This window comes from Xyrauchen texanus, chromosome 14, assembly GCF_025860055.1.
Source record: "Xyrauchen texanus isolate HMW12.3.18 chromosome 14, RBS_HiC_50CHRs, whole genome shotgun sequence".
NCBI classification, from domain to species: domain Eukaryota; kingdom Metazoa; phylum Chordata; class Actinopteri; order Cypriniformes; family Catostomidae; genus Xyrauchen; species Xyrauchen texanus.
Window position 1 is genome coordinate 42,564,271 of NC_068289.1, and position 19,158 is coordinate 42,583,428.

General features: G+C 38.6%; 1 protein-coding gene across 1 annotated transcript in view; it reads right to left on the minus strand.

The window, feature by feature from the left end:
* The window catches only part of lrp2a (low density lipoprotein receptor-related protein 2a), a 125,682-nt gene that overhangs the window by 16,814 nt on the left and 89,710 nt on the right, over positions 1-19,158 (minus strand). Inside the window, exons 50-58 of the mRNA XM_052142456.1 lie at positions 18,256-18,922; positions 17,023-17,193; positions 15,611-15,834; positions 13,121-13,298; positions 11,454-11,650; positions 9,080-9,325; positions 7,933-8,061; positions 3,033-3,152; positions 2,226-2,342 (exon numbers count right to left, since the gene is read on the minus strand). Of these exons, the coding sequence (XP_051998416.1) occupies positions 2,226-2,342; positions 3,033-3,152; positions 7,933-8,061; positions 9,080-9,325; positions 11,454-11,650; positions 13,121-13,298; positions 15,611-15,834; positions 17,023-17,193; positions 18,256-18,922 (2,049 nt within the window). The remainder of the gene's footprint in view (positions 1-2,225; positions 2,343-3,032; positions 3,153-7,932; positions 8,062-9,079; positions 9,326-11,453; positions 11,651-13,120; positions 13,299-15,610; positions 15,835-17,022; positions 17,194-18,255; positions 18,923-19,158) is intronic.

The window sequence follows — 19,158 nt, forward strand, 5'->3', positions numbered from 1 at the left end:
CAAAACGAAAATATTAATTCGACATGATAATGGTTTTAACTTTAACTTTGGCTGTTATTATTAGAAGATTTGTTCAGCTCGAAAATGACATTTAAATCTGTTACATTTCCCATTTCTGGGCTGTACAGGCATATTCATTATGTGCTTTGTGTATCAGTCAGCTTTGGTCTTGTTTGGGTTGTTTTTTATTTTCTATCCACATTATTAATTCACAGATAAGGCCTAATATCTGTCAGTATTTAACACGTTACAACAGATTTATTAGTAAGGTCTCCTCTCTCAGGGATTCTTATGTTGATTACATTCAGCTAATAATCAAATCTTTTCCAATGATCTAAAATCTTTGATCCTGGTTGTGAAAACAATACACAAGGCCCAAACGTTGACAGCATGACTAAACAGTTGATCGAAAACCCATCCTCTGCTCCACAGAACTCTTTGCTTAAAAACATGTGTTAATGGCAGAACGCCTGAGGTTAATCTGATGTATTCATATCTATAAAGTGCTTATAAGATATTACATAAGGCATAAATCATGTCTTGTAAATTATAAATGTAATACAATTTTGTTTGAAATGATCTTAAAGGAATAGTTCACCCAAAAATACAAATTCTCTCATCATTTACTTAAGCTTATGTCATCCTAGCTTTGTATGACTTTTCTTCTGCAGGACACAAATTACGATTTTTATAAGAATATCTTAGTTCTGTAGGTCCTCACAATGCAAGTGAATGGGTGCCAAAATTTTGATGCTCCAAAAAGCACATAAAGGCAGCATAAAAGTAATCTATACGACTTCAGTGGTTAAATCCATGTCTTCAATAATGCTATGATAGGTGTGGGTGAGAAACAGATAAAAATTCAAGTCCATTTTTGCTTGAAATACTTCTCTCTGCCCAGTAGGGGGCATATAGATGAAGAATGTGAATCTGAAAGTTAAAGTGGGGTGTGTCTCAATCAGCTCCCTATCTCCCCATGTCATGAATCAGTATATCGTGAACACGAATTCGGGCGCTGGCAAGGGTGTTAATCCACTGAACAATGGGACACTTATGACTCAATCACCCGCTGTATCAAAATATAAAGGAGTGTATTTTAAACCTACTTTTAACAACTTTAACATTTAAAAGATTGTTTCCCTTTCATGGTCATTATGGATGACCAACATTACAAACAACATCTCTTTTAATGAGAAAATAAGGCTTTGACATTTTATATTTACACTTGTGCTCATCTTCTAATGCCTTGAGAGACTTCAGCAGACATTATGACATTTCCGGTAAGGGAACATAGTGAGCAAAGATGCTCCATGGTTTTTAAGGTGCATTGTGGGATTTTGTAGGGAGCAAAGGTTGAGTACTGGAACGATTTTGCGATTGAGACAGCCCTAAAAATGGCCGACTGCCTCTGATCAATGCCCTGACTATTGAACTAGGGAGCTGACTGAGACGCACCCATGAAGATTGACTGAGCTGGGAAGTGAATTTATAGTAAAAATGGACTTAAATATGAATCTGTTTCTCACCCACACCTATCATATTGCTTCTGAAGATATCGATTTAAACACTGGAGTCTTATGGATTATTTTTATAAGGACCTAGGTAAATTTTGGCGCTTCAAAAGGTTGGCACCCATTCACTTGCATTGTAAGGACCTATAGAGCTGAGATATTCTTCTACAAACCTTTATTTGTGCTCTGCTGAAGAAAGAAAATCATACAAATCTGGGATGGCATAAGGGTGCATAAATGATTAGATAATTTTCATTTTTGAGTGAACTATTCCTTTAAAGACGTATTATATAAAAAAGAAAAATTTCGATTTGGACACATTTTTTTAAAGCCACAATGGTAAAAACAATTTTTGTGTTGGCGCCAGTGAAAATTTTGGCAGGGCAAGTAAAAGGATAGAAATATCCTTAGCATTGAGCCATGAACAGGGTTGCAAATATTGCAAACCTCAGAAAATAGATGTAAAATAAAACACCTTGCATAACATTTAGTTTGACTGCCTGAAGTTGATGATCAACATTTTCTGAGGGTTTCTAAAGCACCTCCTTGCAATGACCAATTGTTCAAATATAAACGAGAATGACGTAACTCTTTACTAATTTCAGGCCTCAATTTGTACCCCATGTGTGCAAAAGTACCAGTCATCCTCTTTCTCTCCGTCCCTCTTTTGACTGCCTTTCCTTTCTTTTCCTGTCTGTCTTTTCTTTCACTCACCACAGTCCCTCTCGTCAGAATTGTCCTCACAGTCGTTGTCATGGTCACAAACCCAGCGATCGGGAATGCAGTGAAGGTTGTCACAGCGGTACTCGCTCTCTGTGCACGGACGAGGGGCTGTGGATACAGAAGCAGCATGTCATTCACACACAAAACCAAACAAAAAGACACAAGAGCCAATAAAGCCACTATGAATGCGGCTCATCTAATCAAAATATTCACAAAAAGTCTTTAAAATTTGAACATCTGAACCAACAAAATTTTGCAGATATACCACCAGAGCTGCTTTATTAAATCACGATAAACACAACAGCTTCTGTTTTGACACAGATAAGGGCAGTGATTAAGTTGTTCTTCACTGTGACACAGAATCACAGGGTCATAGTTGTTTTTCACAGCTCACTAAAGTTGCCGAGAACCCCTAAGTTTAAAGGGCCATTTTTGAGAGGTGAGTTCATAGCTGAATTCATTAGGGGAGTGACCCACGCTCACCACCCCAGCAGTTCCTCTTTGAGGAGGATAAAAGAGCTGAAAAAACTAGAGCTTCTTTCAACATGCAGCACAAAGTTTTAACACAGGCAATTTGTAAACCTATCACACCTCACATCACCATGTCTGCCATCGTGCCATAATGGAGGGCTGCCACCTCCTTTGCTCTCTCAATCTTCCTAATTTCTGCTCCTGAGTAGAGCTCAACAGTGCCACAAGTCTCCAAAAGGATTTCATAAAGTTCTTCATAATATAATATATAATATATATAATAATATATAATAATAACTATAAAGAGCTCAGAATGCTGGTACTCACAGCAGTTGTGTTCGTCTGATCCATCACCACAGTCATTGTCTCCATCGCATCGCCAGCGCAGGGGGATGCACTGATGGTTATCACAGCGGAAATCACCCACTGGCTCACAGGTCAACTCCTCTGCAAACACCACACATAACATTTTGTGTTTTCACATGTACAACAACTATTGCCTAATTCTAAACGTAACCCTCATACAAACCTTTCTGAATTTGTAATAGTGCTCACAGTCGATTAAAATATCTAATCATGATTAATCAAATTTTTCATAGTTAATCGCGATTAATTGCAGATTTTGAAAGTGCATAGTTTTTACTCTATATACACTGATCAGCCACAACATTAAAACACCTGCCTAATATTGTGTAGGTCCCCCTCGTGCCGCCAAAACAAAAAATAGCATTCTGAGATGCTGTTCATTACAATTGTACAGAGCGGTTATCTGAGTTATCGTAGACTTTCTGTCAGCTTGAACCAGTCTGGCCATCCTCTATTGACCTCTCTCATCAACAAGACATTTCTGTCTGCAGAACTGCCGCTCACTGGATGTTTTTTGCTTTTGGCACCATTTGGAGTAAACTCTAGAGACTGTTGTGCATGAAAATACCAGGAGATCAGCAGTTACAGAAATAAACAAACCAGCTCGTCTGGCACCAACAATCATCCATGTGATTATCTTATCAGCCAATCATGTGGCAGCAGTGCAGTGCATAAAAACATTCAGATACGGGTCAGGAGCTTCAGTTAATGTTCACATCAACCATCAGACCGTGGACCGTGGCATGATTGTTGGTGCCAGACGGGCTGGTTTGAGTATTTCTGTATCTGATGATCTCCTGGTATTTTCACGCACAACAGTTTCTAGAATTTACTCCGAATGGTGCCAAAAACAAAAAACATCTAGTGAGCTGCAGTTCGGTGGATGTAAGACTGTGCAAAGTCTACGATAACTCAGATAACCACTCTGTACAACTGTGGAGAAGAATATCATCTCAGAATGCTACTGAACCTACACAATATTAGGCAGGTGGTTTTAATCGGTGTATACGTTTATTTTCTTGTCAATATGCATTTCTTTTCTTTTAAGGAAAGAATACGAAACCATTTTTAACAATAATGTTACAAATATGAAACATTTTTCACACAAAGCATTTTACAGTATGAAGACAGAAATACACCAAAATAGCAACAATTCAAAAAACATTAAACATTTCCCAAAGTGGTAAACGGTAAATGGTCCGCACTTATATAGCGCCTTTTAACCTTAACGGTATTCAAAGCGCTTTACACTGTGATGCATTCACCCATTCATACACCAATGGCGGCAGAACTGCTATGTAAGGTGCTAGCCTGCCATTGGGAGCAACTTAGGGTTCAGTGTCTTGCCCAAGGACACTTCGGCATGTGGAGTCATGTGGGCCAGGATGCCAACCCTGCGATTGGTGGCCGACCCGCTCTACCAACTGAGCCACAGCCGCACGAAGTGCAAGTGGGAGGTTGACTAATGGAAATATCTAGTCCCTATAGGTTGTATTTTCATTACAATGGGCATTAAAGCTCTTAAAACCTCATCCTCCACAATATCAATAGTGGCTATCCACTTTGCTAGAGGAATCATAAGCTGCATTTATATGATTCACACGCTTTGAAACCCACATGAAACACGCTTGCACTGTCCATGTCATGATACAAATTGTCTGGTAAGACGGAAGCACAATGCGTTGCTGGGGAAATGCTGATGCTTCACTCCAGTGGGTCAGGTGAATGCGGCTTATCACAAATCCCATCTGGGAAGATCTTTTTCCATCTCTTGATCATTGACACTGAATCGCTGTTGTGTGTGTGTTTGAGGTGTGTGCGTCAGTGTCATGACCCCTGACACATTGCAAAGGTTCCGCCCTATTCCGACCAGTGCTCAGAACTCGGAAATGAATAAAATGGCAAAATGTAATGTTAAATTGGTAAATGCATTAATCACGTTAGAAAAATATACATGTTAAACTTCTTAAATGAATTGCATGCTCTAATTTGGATTTTTTATTTTTTTTATTTAAGCTTATTAATGTAATAAGACACAAGAGACAGTGTGTTACCGTGGTTTTATCACAGATAATGAGTGTTTACCTAATACCCCCTTTTCCATGGTACAATCGCTGTAACGCACAATCTCTTGTGGCTTATTGGTAAGCGATTCTTACACAAAGTAAACGATTCTTACACAAAGTAATATGGCTCATTTTCCTAATTGTAGGGTGTTTGCAGTTGCCAACTTGGCAACATTAATAAAGAACCTGTGGGCAGAGGTGTGCGTTTATAGCCATTTTATAACAGCTTAGAGTGTGACTCTTCCAATCAGAATTGATTAGATCAGAGTCTGGACAAGCCATTTTATAATAAAGCCGTTTTTCACTGTAGCTCATTTCATTGTGTATTTCATTATGACATTTGACCCCACACAACAAGCAGAATATGATCACACATATACTCATGCAAACATAAAATATACACAAGCGCTGTGTAAGACTTTCTGGTGGCAGACTTTCAACTACATGAACAAGCCAACACATTTTGCTCAAAACTTGCAAACCCCTCTCTCAAAGTCTTTGAAATGAACATTGGGGAATGCAATCATTTTTTTAGCTAGAAAGTAACAGTATATTTACAGCAGACATGTCTGATAAACAAGACATTCTTTAGCACCTTCTTTAGAGTAGTTTAATAAAGACATGATTATAACTGAAGCACAAAGCTTTGAAGAGAAAGCAAATCCTGTACTTAATTACAGTCAGGATCAGTTTCAGGAAAAGGGAGTATAGACACCCCCTACAGACACTGCACACTGAGTCAAACTAGACACATGAGAGAGGAGAATGAGAGGAGAACAGAGGTGCCCCACCTGACCCAGCCGGTACATTCTTACACTCAGATTAGGGTGATCTCTCCTCTCTGTGCAGGATGGCACTAATAGTGCGAGGGCGAGCTGATAAGACAGGGGAGTATTGGGGCTATGTGTGTAAGTGTGTGTGTGTGTGTGTGTGTTTTCATACATCAGTCAGATCTCAGACCGTAATGTAAAATCTGGGTAAATTTGGACACTCTACAATTCTTACTAAAACTTTATGCATACGCTGTACACATATTGACCAAAACCAACAAAATGGTGCCTGACACAGACCTCCCTAAAAAACTCACAAAGTCCTCACATAATCACAAAGTCCATAAATCTGTGCTGTGGCCCCAGACTGGAGGAGGGTGTAAGGTGAGAGGTCAGTGAGGGCCCGTCCATCAGAGTGAGTCTGAGCTACTCTCACTAATGTACCGCTGAAGTGTGAGAGGACGGATAATTCCTCATCCTTTCAATCAACACACATCCTATTTCAACACAACACCATTATACAACATCACTTCTAATGGGAACACTAACATTGTTCTCCTTGTTTTGGGGTTTCTGGCTCTGGTATGATTTTACTGACATTTAAAGGGGTCATTTTGTACTTTAATGTTTGCTATTTTCCCCCTGAGATCCATTTATAGTACCAGTTAAGTTTTTTAGCACCACAAAGAGCCTATGTTTGTTTTCATGACAATTTTACAACTTTTTTCTTAGAATTAAACAACTTATTTTTTTTTTTGCCTCTGCGCCTTTAAGACTATTATGTAAACACCCGTCTATCAAACACTTTTTAGAAGATTTTGAATATGATGCTGGAGTTTCACGGACTACTTTTATGATACTTTTGGGTGCTATTTTAAGATTTAAAGTGTAGCACTTTCTACTGCAATTTTATTGAAAAGACAGACTATGATATTCATTAAAGGAATAGTTCACCAAAACAAATCAAAATTTTCTAATAATTTACTCATGCCATACCAGCTGTTTATGACTTTCTTTCTTCTGCAGAACACAAACAAATATTTTTTAGAATTTTAGGTCCATACAATGCAAGTGAATGATGGCCAGAACTTTGAAGCTCCAAAAATCACATAAAAAAAATCAATATGTCTCCAGTAGTTCAATCCATGTCTTCAGAAGCGATGTGATAGGTGTGGGTGAGAAACAGTTAAATATTTACATCCTTGGGCAAGACACTGAACCCCAAGTTGCTCCCAATGGCAGGTTAGCGCCTTGTATGCCAGCTCTGCCGTCATTGGTGTGTGAGTGTGAATGTGTGTGTGAATGGGTGAATGGGACATAGCGTTGGTAACCTCTAAGGTAACCAACGGTTAGTCTTAAGTTAAGTGCTAACCATTTACCATTTAAAAATTCTCTTTTCTGCCCAGTAGGTGGCGATATGCACGAAGAATGCAAAAAAGTGAAAGTGGAGATTTATAAAAATGTAATTAAATATTGATCTGTTTCTCACCCACACCTAGCTTCAGAAGACATGGATTTATCCACTAGAGCTGTATTTATTTATTTTATGCTGCCTTTATGTGCTTTTTGGAGCTTCAAAATTCTGACCACCATTCACTTGCATTGAATGGACCTACAGTGCTGAGATATTTTTCTAAAGAGTTTTGTTTGTGTTCAGCAGAAGAAAAGAGTCATACACATCTGGGATGGCATGAGGGTGAGTAAATGATGAGAGAATTGACATTTTTGGGTGAACTATCCCTTTAAAACATCAAGAAAGAATAGAATAGCTTTCGATCAAGGAACATTTCTTCAAATACATTATATTAATCTGTATTCATCGTAGTGATATAACCCTGCTAAATAAAAGTTTTTAATTCTGGAACCTTCAGAAGATTGTTGCTAGAAAAGAATCACCTGTTTTAGTGATAAATATACTGTATAAACATCTGTTGCTAGTAAGCACTGCTGTTACTGAATAAAAGTGGTTAAGTCAAGTTCACTGCTGTTATTTTGCCAGTGGTTAATGATGTCTGGTTTGCTCACCACAGTTCTGTTCATCACTGTTGTCTCTGCAGTCATTGTGTCCGTTGCACACAGCCCACAGAGGAACACAGCGATAGTTCGTCCTGCAGTCAAACTCTGTGTGGTTGTCACATCGGTATTGTGGTCCCACTGCAAAAAACAACATGTAACTGATCAACAACACTGAGATTTCTATTTATTCAACAAAATAATTTTAAAAATGGCAATAAACTAATGTATAAAAAAACATAACAAAACACAAAAAGCAAGCAATTCGCAAAATTATTTGCAGCAGATTATTAAATGAATAGCACACCCAAAAATTCAATTAACAATTCAAAGTGACTACATCTGTCACACTCTAAGTCCATACTCCCTATATGTATACTACAAGTCTTCTGAAGCAATATGATAGCACTGAGTGAGGAACAGAAAAATAATATTGCTAAAATTCTTGCTGAAATCTCACGTTCAAAAATGACGTCACGCCAGGGTTTGACATCATTGATGCCAAAACGCCATTGGTTCTCGTGTGTGTCGTAACTGAACAAGACTCAGCAGCTCAAATATGCAGAATGTAGCGTGAGATTTGAGAGCTGCAGTGGAGTAAGATTATCAGTTAATAACAATAACATTTTCCTGTTAATCACATAAAGCTATAATATGGCTTTAAAGACTCAAGTCTAGACTACTTTTATGGAGTTTTTTGTCCTTTGAGCTTGACAGACATGAGGTGCATCCCAAATCGCACACTGCTGCACAATGCTATGTAATTTTGAAGTGTAAGTAGTGCGAGTAGCATGGTAACAATGAAAATGTAACATTCGCCATTTAATGTTGTTAAATGCCGAAAGCTTGCGTGTAGTAAAAAAATGTTAAGGGTTCCTTTTGGGACAATACTACACTTGGAAAATTCATACACTACATGGTTTATTGAATTTCAAAATATAGTGTATATTGTAGGTGCATAGTGTATAGTGCATCATTTGGGACACAGCTATGATTACTATGAACTGTTGTATGGAAACGAGCTGCTAAAAATGATCTTTTGTGTTCCGTAAAAAAATAATAGTTTTAAGGCTTTGGAATGACAGAATTTAACATTTTTGGGTAAACTATTAATACTCCACAACAACAACACCTGTGTGTTAATGAGGCAGGCACTCACTGCATATGTCGATGGGCTCGTCAGAGTTGTCGCCACAATCATCGTCCACATCGCATTTCCAGCTCAGCGGGATGCAGCGGCCGTTCCGACACTTGAACTGTCCGGGTCGGCATGTTCTGCCGGAGCAGTGCGTGCTATCCTCATCGGAGCCATCACCACAGTCATTCTCGCCATCACACTGCCATGCCTCAGAGATACAGCGTTTGTTGGCGCACTGCCACTGATGCGACTCGCACTGATGTGTGGCTGATGGCATAGAGAGAAGGAGAGGCATTTATAAATGCAATTTAGTTACAAAAACTCACATTTCAAAAATTTCAGAGGTGTTGCATGGAATTGTTACACATTTGCCTAACAATATATCAATAATTTTTCAGACTTTTGATATTCAATATATCTCTATATTACATATTTGGTCTAAAATGACTTAAAAGCATGCTTTGCTTTATCAGTTTTAACATGCTTTATTGGCATGACAAATATATGTACATTTGCGCAATCCAATATACATGCATTTAAAAAAACAAATTACAAAATTAAGCAATTTTCCAAAACAAGGAACCATAATTTCAACAAAATAGCTATTTTAGCCAAGTTTAAGATAAAAAATGCAACGATTTTAATATTTTAATAGACAGAGATATTTAAACAGCTTCAGAGTTGATTCATGTCTATAACTCAGTTAAAACTATTTATTTCAATGTATCAATTCAAAACTAATTTGCGCCATCACTGAAAAGGTTTATGGAAGTCTCTGTCTAGCATTTGTCATGTATTAAATGTTTTTAGTAAAAATACATGCACGTGAATATTGTTGTTTACGTATCCTGGTCACATAAATGCATATAAATTGCAGATATTGGCATGATATTAAAGGAATGTTCCGGGTTCAATGCAAATGTAACTCAATTAACAGCTTTTGTGGCATACTGTAATGTTGATTGCCACAAAACATAATTTAAATTGGTCCCTCCTTTATTAACATAAGCAAAAATCATAGTTACAAATGGGGCTTTTCAACTGCATGGTGCAACTCGACTCAAGTCGACTCTGCTCTGCTGCTTTTGGGGGTATTCCACTGTGGATAGTAACTGGTACCTGATCAATTTTTTAGTACCACCTCTGTCGAGGTTCCAAGTGAGCCGAGCCGATACTAAAAGTGACGTATCTAGAATTGTCACTACCAGCGTCACTGGATTTCCGACACGGGACATCAACTCACTAGTTTTAAAGTTAGCAACAGCGATAACAGTATAATTTCTTAACGCGACTTTCGAAAAAGAAATGGCTGTGCGCAAAACAACACCGTGGTCAATAAACGAGGTGCAGACAGTCCACTAGTTAGCGAAGAAAGAAACAACGCAAAACTAAAAAGTCTTTCAGGAAGTGTGTCAGCTGTGGGCAGCACACGGCTAACACCGGACCTACCAACAGTGTAGGGAAAAGTAAAAAACAAAAAATAAAATAAAAGTGACTACAGAACCATCAAGTAAAAGTGGAAATGGTTCGACCAAATGGACGCTATCTATACCGGTGCGCAATGGGAGGGAGAGTGCCCTGGATTCAGCCACGGCGTTGATCCAAGATGGAGGATGGTACGTTTTGTTACCTTAACTCTATATTCTGCTTTAAAGCTTCACTTTAGTTGACCAGCTACTGGAAAGCTTGCTTCTAAAACAACCAGGCCAATTTAACACTTGTGTAAAATCACCATGCAACAACTGCTTTATGCAGCACAATGAGCTAGTAGCTAACAGCTAGCTGTTGTGTTATTGTTTTGGTCAGTAAAGTTTGTGTCGTGTCACGGAGGTAGAGGCAGTGCAACTATGACGATCAGCCTATAATCCCACCCACGTTGAGGCGACACTATACAGCAGTGGAAAAGAAAGCTCAGAAAAGTAAAGCGAGTAGAGTTGAGGCGAGTCGAACTGTAACGTGCAGTGGAAAAGTGCCAAAAAAGGCACATACAATGAAAGGGAATTGGGCCAGTCCATTAACATTAAAATACACAGCGTTTTAAAAGTATAGCCACAAGTTGTAAACATTACATATGTTAATATGATTGTAGTGTGATAAAATTGCTCACAAACATTTTCTGTGTAAAGTTATATGCAATATTAAAATGTTATCATCATGACAACGAAACCCTGTGATCCTGCTATTGGATATAGTTTTACACAGATAATGTTAGAAAGCGATTTTATTCCATTAATGTTTTACATGTTTATTTCTTGTGAATATACTTTTGAAACCATGTATTTGACTGTTTATGGACTGGCCCCATTGACTTCCATTTTAAGTGCCATAACTGCAAATGCTGTTGACTGAGTTTAACTTGAATCCAGAATATTCCTTGAATTAGTTCCATACATACCACACAACACCGTGTCTTCATCAGATCCATCAGGACAGTCCTGATTAGAGTTACACAGGAAGTGTGGGCTGGTGCAGTTCCCATCCTTACACTGAAACTGTCCCAGTCTGCAGTGTCGGACAGGACACGTTAAAGGTTCATCCGAGCCGTCTCTGCAGTCTCGTTGCCCGTCACACTTCCACCAGATAGGGATACAACTTTGAGGAGTGAAACGTAGAGACAGTCACACAGATGTGGCGGTATCGCTATCTTGTGGACCTTACTCAGAATAGTGACATATTGAATTTTGACACAAATGAAATTGAGGCTGTAAGGGACTTAAAGGATCATTAAGGATCTTTATGAGTGCCATCTCTGTGCTTTGATGCGGTCGGATTCCAGACTGTAAATTGTCAGAGTAGCCATTCGAGATTAAGAATTTGTTCAGCTGATTGAAAACAAGCTTTCCAATGATTTTGTCTATAAAAGGAAGATTTGAAATTGGTCTGTAGTTGTTTAATATAGAGTTATCTAGATAGCTCTTTTTAAGATGGGGCTTGACAACTGCAGTTTTCAGGGACTTTGGAAATGTGCCTGAAATGAGTGATGCATTTACTATTTCTAACAGATCTTTTTCCAGACAGTTAAACACATTTTTGAAAAATGATGTGGGGAGTGCGTCAAGACAGCGGGTTGACGTTTTAAGATGCTGTGCTATTTCTTCCAGGGTTTTGCCATCAATTTCCTCAAAATCAGACATAGTGACTCATTTCTGAAGTTTTTGTGGTAGGTGCAGTCTGACCTCAGTGCAACATGAGGACAAGCTTATCGCCATTCTAATAACATTTATCTTCTTCATGAAAAAAGATGCAAACTTGTTGCATTTGCTGTCAGAGAGCATTTTATGCCTCATATTACAATAATTCAATATATAATGATGAAATAATTATACATAGTTATCTTTAAATAGGAATATATATATATATATATATATATATAATAAAAAGTATTTAGATAATTAAAGTGCATTGCATTCTTGTGGTAGAAGAGTTAATCATTGATAAGACAATACAAAAAGCGGCTTTAGAATACAATGTATTGTTTACTACCTTATTATTGATCATAAGTCAATCATTGGCATACAGTTCACAGCAATCCATTTTGTAAGTGAATTTGTCAATCAGTTCAAGATTTATTATGAGGGCTTGTTTAAGGACCCATCAATGTACACCTGCGTCAGACATGCTTGTGGAGCGTCTCGGGGCGTTGCATCATAAACATAACATTTTTAGGTCACTGTGCCAAGTTAAATATAGTTTAATACTTAGAACACATCTTGAGATCCCTTAGTTCGAATTTGTGCTCCATCAAGTGTTTTGAACGCAAGAACGTAAGGAATGTTTGTGTTGTTGCTGCTGAAGGGTTGTTTTGTTCACTGTATAAACTGCACGTTGCCATACATTGCTGAAGTTTCACTTACTGCCCTCTGGAGTAAACAGGTGGTACTACAACCTTGCATTTCTCAGGAATCTTCCATATTACGGCCCTGGGGCATTGCGATTCATTGCGTAAACATTTTTTAATGTGTTATTTTTAAGCAAATTAATCGCACTGAATGAAAGCGTTAAATCAACAGCTCTACTTTTTAGATATTATAATGGACTTAAAAATAACATGAAGACACTAACCGTTCGTTATCTGCACATCTGTACTGCGTACTGGAACACATGGGCAGACAGCGGGCCACGCCCCCTATCTGGACGGTTAGGAAGTGGTCAGGACACTCGCAGGTGTACCCTTGACCCCCAGCTCGCAGGAGACACAGGTGAGAACAGCCTCCGTTATTGACCGCACAGGGATTTGTCACTACAGGAGAAACACACAAGGCAGGTTAAATAAGTGGTAATAAACTTGTTTTGCTTCAGGGCCCAAATTCTACATTAGACATCAATTGGTGACCCAGCACAGTACCAGCATTGTTAATATAAACCCAGTAAAACTAGATAGGTAAAGTTTTTCAAGACAAACTATGATGGCTAGACAAAGCCTGGCCTGGAAGTTTTAAAAAAGGCAGCTAGATAGATACTGTAGATAGCTAGATACTGTAGATAGCTAGCAAGATAAATAGATACTATAGCAAGCTAGATTGATACTGTAGATAGCTCACTAGCAAGCTAGCTAGATATTGTCGATAGCTAGCTAGCTATTTATTTAGATAGATACTTTAGATAGCTAGGTAGCTAGCTAGATTGCTAGACTGCTCTCCATGACGTGAATCAGTATATCGTGAACACGAATTCGGGCACTGGTAAGGGTACTGAACCACTGAACATTGGGACACTTATGACTCAATCACCTGCGACACGTTAACGGGCTTGCGAATTCAAGCGCAGCTGTTAATAATCTGCACCATCACTGAACCCTGGTTTTAACGGTGCATTGTGGAATTTTTTAGGGAGTGTACTGGAACTATTTTGCGAATGAAACAGCCCTAAAAATGGCCGACTCACTGATCAGTGCCCTGATTACTGAATTAGGGAATTGATTGAGATGCACCCTTAATCGGATTAAAAGCCTTGTGTGGTTTTGTTTACATTTGGATTGTTTGACTAGATTTTTCAAACGTTCAATCATCCGCTGTGCAAAAACGGTAATTCTGTTCATTAGAAAAGACATACAGTAAATCAGAACAGTCTGAAGGTCTGTGCCAAAATGGTGGATGTAGCTTAAAAGCTCTAGTAGAGGTACAATTGATTTTATAGTTTTAAATAGTTTTTTATAATTTGAGTGTTTGGTTTCTAAATGATTTTAGATTGCTTTTCATGCTCTCGGGAGCCAATAATAGGCTACACTGCACAAAATACATTGTGGTAAGCACAGATCATCTTTATCATTATTTACTGTCAAAATATATTATGCATCTTGTATATTTTGTACTGTGTATACAGTATTTATCGACAAGGGTACTGTATAATTTAATCTTTATATTTCGGTCTAATTTCTGTATTTAGTTTAACCTCCTGTGTACATAAGTGTCAATGAAGTATATTTCTTACTGTGAAATAAAACCATATTTAACTCTTTCCCCGCCAGCATTTTTAAAAAAGTTGCCAGCCACCGCCAGGGTTTTTGACGATTTTCGCTAAACTTTAATGGCCCACAGAATATTTTCTTCCATGAATATATGAAGATGCTATATATCAAAATAAAGATCTGAGCCTCTGCTTTTAGGCAAAAAAACCGATTTTATTTTATCTTCATATGTTCTTTTTTTATTGCCACTTGAACAGAGGTAGGTTTTGTCAAAAACAACATTTCGGACAAAAAGCTGAGAAAAAGGCATTTTTATCAAACAAGTGCTTTAGTATTAGTATGGTGTTCCACTTCACGTTTGAGACGATCGCAGTCTGTTTCTTTGATCAAAGAGTTGCGTACTCTTTCAAAACATGCGCGCGGGTCTTCCTTACCGTATACCACCTAAAACACGGATACCCGGAAAATTCTGTGTTTGGCGGGGAAGCGTTTTTTCATAAAACCCGGAAAATTCCGTGTTTGGCGGGGAAAGAGTTAATGTAGTCTGGGTTGTGTTCTTTTACCTTGAATATTTCTGTACATGGTTTTCAATTATGTCATGCCACGATATTAGCATTTGCTTAATTTGTCTGAATTTGTGCCAAAATACTGTAGAGTTTTATTGTTTGCACAGCGTTAACATCAACAAAAACATGGGATGCATACTTTCAAAAGTAAATAAGCCATTCGCTACACTAAATATACACTTGTGTGGTCAGTTTCATTTTATCATTTGCATTTGGCATTGGCAGACCTGCAAACTACCACTTGAAAACCACTGAGTTAGACTATATCATCTTACAAGTAACCAGGATGTGGCCCCACACCATGTAGGTGTAGCTCTTCTTTCTAAAGCAGATAAAGAGTTTAAACTACCTGTACTGCCAGTTAGAGCAATGATAAAAAGTTTAGTCTTTCCTGTCTCAGAGGAAGGACAGACGAGTGAAGAGTCACGGCATTGTTTGGGACTGTGTAAATATTGGCAGAGACCCTAAAGTGCCTTTCAGGATGTTTGAAGGAAGTGATAACGATCTAATGCCAGATAATGACTGTAATTGAAGAGGGACGCTTAAGATCCCACTGAGGTTACGCTGTCCTGGGCTCACCGATAGGCTGGCGGTATGGATGGCACACATGAATGTCAAATGGTCGGTGGGTGGTGTTGACGAGCGCTTGCCGTCCGGAGCCGTTGTATTTGTTACCCTTCTCTACCGTGCGAGTGTTCCAGTCCGTCCAATAAACACTTTCCTCGAACACTGTGATCGCAAATGGATGTGGCAAGATGCCATCGTACACATTGTGTCTGTGGTGCCCATCCAGGTCAGAGAATCTGCAGAGACGGAATCATTTTAATATCATTAGTATAGAAACTTTATGATCAGCACACAACTGGGACCAATTTTTAGCATTAACCTCACTAAATTTAGCCAGATTTATGCTTAAAACAAGAAAAAGTACTTGCCAATCGGCTACTTAATTCACAGTTTATTCTCTGAAAACAAGCCTTAATATCTTGGGCAATTTTGCTTCTCAGGTAACTGTAACTTGAATGAAGGATTTTTAGATATTGTTTCAGGAAAGACAAAATACAGTTTGAGGAAATGTTTTTACAGGCACTTTCCTGACCTGAAGGAAGTTCCAAAAGGTAGGCAGCAACTTTAGTTTTGGGCAAATTTGAAGGGGTCGTTCATTCCCAAAACTGCTGTGAGATTAGTTTTTAAAGGTTGAAGTTCTTCGCTGGCATGAGATGCTCAAAAAATATAGAGACATGGCGTAATGGTCAAAGACATCTGTCGCACAATACTTTACAAAGAAAAACAATTGAAAAACAGCAAAGGTGGACACCAACATTTTTCGGTGTGAACAGCCCCTTACACCCTATCTACACTGCGGCCCGCGTGCCGAAAAAGGCAATAGAACCCATTATAATGCTAGGTTCGCGCAGACATTAAACAGGTGTCCAGCTCCATTTTGTGCTGCACGCGCTGCCGCTACTACTGCCAACAACACAAATAAACAGTTAGAACCTTCATAGGTGCGTCCAGTGTAGACAATCTCAAGGTGTTGCGTTATGTCAATGGACGTGCCGAGTGTAGACAGGGTGTTAGGCAGCAATGCAAATATCCTTCACAGAGAATAAAATCCCAGAAAGTTGACTAAATTAAATGCAATCAATACTGTTGTATTAACAAAAAAAAGATCAATCAAATGAAGAACTATTTTACCTACAGAATGTATATTTATGCTTATAAAAGTATCTTAGCAACATGTTAACATAAAATAGAAATCAACTGTGAGTCGAGTCTCCTGTAAACTATTCGTATGGCATTTCCAAATGGGTCACTTATTCCATAGGAGTTAGGATGCAGTCTATGTACATGCAATTCAAAACGTTTTGGGACAGATCTTGATTTGGAAAATGTATTACCATCCTTCTAATTTGAGTCTTAGAGCCAGTATTATAAGCAGCTGCCTAATACACTGTGATGAACAGAATATAAATAAGATAAAGTCTTACTCAATGTAATTCAGGTGAGCATCAGACCAGTACAGTTTGTCATTGGTGTAGTCTATGGTGAGACCATTGGGCCACTCAATCTTAGTTGTGATGACGGCCGACTTGTTATTTCCATCCATACCAACACGTCCAATGAATGCTTTGTCTCCCCAGTCTGTCCAGTACACATATCTGCATAAAAGATTATATCTGATTAGAAAAGGCAGAAAAAATTCTGACTGATGAATTTGTTGAATGAAATCAACAAAAAGATATGGGAAGCATTATCTCTTACCTTTTAAAAGTGTATAAGCCTTATTTTTGCTTCCCAAACTATGCATTATTATATATGGTTAGTTATATTTCACTATTTGCATTTATCTTTCTTTTCTCACTGTTTTATCGTGAAAGAACACATTTTTTGGGTCTCAACCCACAGGTTGAAAACTGCACTGTAAAAAGTAATTTTCTCAATCAGTATTTTTGTGGTGTTTTCCAGTAGAGGTGTCAATAAGAAAAAAAACAAGATACATTTACTTGAGAAGCAAAACTGCATAATACTTATTTTCAGACATAGTTTTGTTATTTACACCAGTGGCAAATAGTTTCCTCTTGTTTAAGCATAAAAATACATTTAGTTACATTTATCCTTAAAACAAGAATAAACTAGTGGGTACGAAAAATAACCAGTTCAAGATACTGTATATTCTCTGAAAACAAATCTTATTATGTTACCCAATAATGCTTCAAGTAACTTTATCTTGTTTTAAGGATGCTTACATATTTTTACTGGAATATGTTTTTGGCAGTGAATGTTTGGGTTGCGACTCGCCAGATGAGAACCTCTGATTTAGGGTATTCACTCCTGTCCTTAAATGCATTTGTCACTACCAAGACTTTTAGAAGTTGACCGATAGTGGATTTTGGCCGATACCGATAACAAAGGTGGTGGAAAAGAAAACTATTAATCAGCCGATTTTTATTATATTGTTGAACCAAGCTGCTCTAACTGTAGAAACCTCCAGCAACGGCCACTGAGGAATAAAAAAAATAAAAACATCTGTAACTATCGCCATTGATCTTTGCAGCTTTCCATTGACCGATAGTTCCAAAAAGCAATATCGGCACCAATAAATCAAAAGATCGATATATTGGTCAACCTCTACTTTGTAGTGAGTACGGTACATGGCTATTGATTTTATTTATTTGTGGTAATATGGTCTTGAAAATTACCTCCAATCATGATACACTCACCCAAACTTTGGATGCACCACGATGGCTCTAGGATTCTCAAAGCAGTACGAGTTGTTTGCATCCACACAGTGTTCTGCTAACTTCCTCACAAAGCGCCCGTCCAGCTCCGAAACTTTCATGCAGTCGAGAAAACTGTCAACCCAATATAGCTTCCTCCCGACCCAGTCAACCGCCAGTCCTTCCCCATGCAAAACCCCGTTCACCACCACCTCTCGACCCGTCCCGTTGAAAAACATCCGTTCTACCATTCTCCTGCTCACATCGATCCAGTACAAGCGTTTCTCCACCCGGTCAAAGTCTAGAGCTACCACACTGGTAAGGCCTTGCAGGATGAGCGAATAGGCCTCGCCATCCGTTGAAAGATTTCGCAGGTAGTAGCGATTGCTGAAGATCAAGTATGGAGTGATGTTGCTGTTTTGCCTGCAGCTGCGGCCGTCAGGTTCACGCAGGAAGCCCGGTGCGCACTTGCATACATATGAACCCATGGTGTTTTCACACACCTGGCTACACACGTTGGGTGTGACGGAACACTCATCTACGTCGTCACAAGTTTTGTTGTCGGACATGAGGCGGTAACCATGGCGACAGGTGCAGATGAAGCTGGTTGGTGTGTCGGTACAGTTGTGGTCACAATGGTGCATGGATGGGTCTGTGCATTCATTGATGCCTGGAAAAAGTTACAGCAGTAAAACAGACATTGATTAAGACTTTGCATCATAAGTGCAACACTGCAAAATATAATTCTCACATAGTATTTTTGTCTGGGGTTCCTATAGTTCAACTGGTGGAGCATGGCACTAGCAATGCCAAGGTCAGGGGTTCGCTTCCCCAACCTAAAATTACAAAAATACTTAAACATTTTAACCTACAGTATTCAATAAATTTTAGCACTCTGGGAAAGTG